The sequence below is a fragment of the Numida meleagris genome, chromosome 1, assembly GCF_002078875.1.
Source record: "Numida meleagris isolate 19003 breed g44 Domestic line chromosome 1, NumMel1.0, whole genome shotgun sequence".
Lineage (NCBI taxonomy): Eukaryota > Metazoa > Chordata > Aves > Galliformes > Numididae > Numida > Numida meleagris.
The window spans coordinates 465,874-468,378 of record NC_034409.1 but is presented as its reverse complement, the minus strand read 5'-3'; the positions used below and the strand labels follow the sequence as shown (position 1 = coordinate 468,378).

Here is a 2,505-nt window from a genome sequence, read left to right as displayed (position 1 = left end):
CGGCACGAGGATGTGGGGCACCGGGAGACGATGTGAGGAACCCGGGGGACGCGATGGGGCAGCAGGGGACGCAGTGCGGGGCGGCACGGGGACGTGGAGGCGTGCGGGGACACAGCGGGACCCCCGAGGGTTGCTGTAACGGGGGCACCGGGGATGGGGCACCAGGAGACGTAGCGGGGAACGGGGCCCGTGGGCAGCGGGAGACCGGGGGGCACGCAGAGAGGGGAAGGCGGGGGGAGCGGGGGCACCGGGGGCGATGCGGGGGGAGGACCGCGGCGGCACTGGGGACGGGACGCGGGCGGCGACACGAGGACGCGGGGACACCCGTGGGACCCGGGAGGGCGGCACCGGGGGCACCGGGCGGGGACGGAATGGGGACGTGCCCGCCGCCCGCCGTACCTGACGGGCCCGATGGCGAACTCGTCGGGGCCGATGAGCTTCCAGGAGCCGGCCAGGAACTCGCGGCACCAGGCGTAGGCCTGCATCCGGGTGGCGGCGGGCACGGCCCCGGCCTCGGGCACGGCCATCCCAGCGCCGCCGCGCCCCGCCGCCATGGCCGCCGGCACCGCGCCGCGCCCCGCCCCCCAGAGCCGCCCGGCTGCACCCATTGGTCAGCCGAGGGAGGCGGGGATTCGGCGGACCAATGGGAGAAACAATCGGAAGTGACGTCATGAGGCGGCGCAGCGACGCTCCGTAGCGCGAATCTGGAGGCGTGGCTGAGGTCGCCGGTTGCGGCGCTCATTGGCCAGCAGAGGGGGGCGGGGCAGGGGTAGACCAATGGGAGAGGAAACCGGATGTGACGCGTGAGGTGGTGGCGCCATGCGCCGCAACGTGGAGCTGAAGGCGCGGCTGCGGGAGGCGGCGGCGGTGCGGGATGCGGCGGAGCGGCTGAGCGGGGCGGCGGGCCGCGTGCTGTTCCAGGAGGACTGCTTCTTCCGGGTGCCCCGGGGGAGGCTCAAGCTGCGGCGCGGCGCGGTGCGAGGACTGGGGAATGGGACCGGGAACCGGGAACGGGACTGGGGCCGGGGACTGGGGACCGGGGCTGGAGACCGATAGTCGGGATCGAGGTCCATCAAGATCGCGGGGTGATGGGGCGGAGCCTGGGGAGCAGGGCCGGGGATGGGCACAGGGACCTCGCCCAGGACCGGGATGAAGGCGACCGGGACGGGGGAGCCGGGACCGGGTGGAAGTGGACGGGGGACCGGGTGGAAGTGGGCGGGGGACCGGGAGGTGGGGGAGATGGGAACGGTACCAGGGCCAGGGATCGGGATTAGGACGGGGAAGGAGGGCGGGGGACCGGGAGCCGGGGGATGCTGGGAGATAAGAACGGGGCCAGGGATGGAACCGGGGATCAACATCGGGAATTGGGGAGAAAAAGGCCGGGAATTGGAAGCCGGACTGGGAAGAAGAGGTGGGGGCTCAGGACTGGGGGTTGGGATCGGGAATGGGAGAAGGAGATGGGGACCAGAGATTGGGATCCAGGGGATGCTGGGACTGGGGAGACGGGAATGGGACCAGGGAAGTGTGGGATGCAGGGAATGGGGGGGGTGGGATCGGGGGGACTGGAGCCAGGACCTGGGAGGTGCTGGGACCGGGGAGCAGGTGTTGGGCTCAGAGCTGTGGGGATGGGATCTGGGGGTGCTGGGACTATGGGGACAGGGATGAGACACAACAGGGACACGGGGACGGGAGCTGGGTGGGTGGTGGGGCTGCAGGGATGGGGACGGGACCCCAGCGGTGCCAGAATATGGGGACAGAAGCTGGTGGGTATCAGGACTGGGATGAGATGGGTGGGACCCCAGGGGTGTGGGACCGGCAGCGTGCTGGGACCGGAGGGGTGGGGATGAGAACTGGGGGTGCTGGGACCGCAGGGATGGGGGCGGCCCTGGTGTCCTGTGCTGAGCACCCCGCTGCCCGCAGGACGGCCGGGGCGAACTGATCTTCTACGAGCGCCCCGACACCGCCGGCCCCAAGCTCTCCCAGTTCAGCATCACCCCCACGGATGACCCCGACGGCCTGGAGGTGAGTGAGGGCCGGGGCTGCCCCGTCCTGTCCCGGCGGGGTGGGCTCTCACGGCCGCGGTGCAGGCGGTGCTGGTGCAGGCGCTGGGCGTGCTGGGCGTGGTGAAGAAGTGGCGGCTGCTGTTCATGGTGGGACAGACCCGCGTGCACCTGGACAACGTGGAGGGGCTGGGTGACTTCTTGGAGCTGGAGGTGAGCGTGGCACGGCACGGCACGGCGGGGGGGGGGGGGCACGCGGCGATACGGCCCCCCCGACCCACGCTGCCCCCACGCAGGTGGTGCTGAGGGAGGGGCAGAGCGTGGAGCACGGCAAGCGCGTGGCCCGCGAGCTGATGGAGGAGCTGGGGGTGCGGGACGAGGAGCTGGTGAGCGGCGCCTACCTGGACCTGCTGCTGGCCGGGGGGGGCGGGGGGGGGGGCACGGCGTTGCTCTCATCCTGCTGAGCGGGGCCGCGGCGCTGCGGCTGCCCAATAAAACCTCTACC

At 72.3% G+C, this 2,505-nt stretch overlaps 1 protein-coding gene across 1 annotated transcript; it reads right to left on the bottom strand.

The window, feature by feature from the left end:
* Positions 400 to 644, bottom strand: CHKB (choline kinase beta; the record flags this gene model as incomplete). Its single annotated transcript, XM_021384763.1, is given in 1 exon segment — positions 400 to 644. A coding segment is annotated over 1 exon segment (209 nt), but the record flags the coding sequence as incomplete, so codon positions are not given.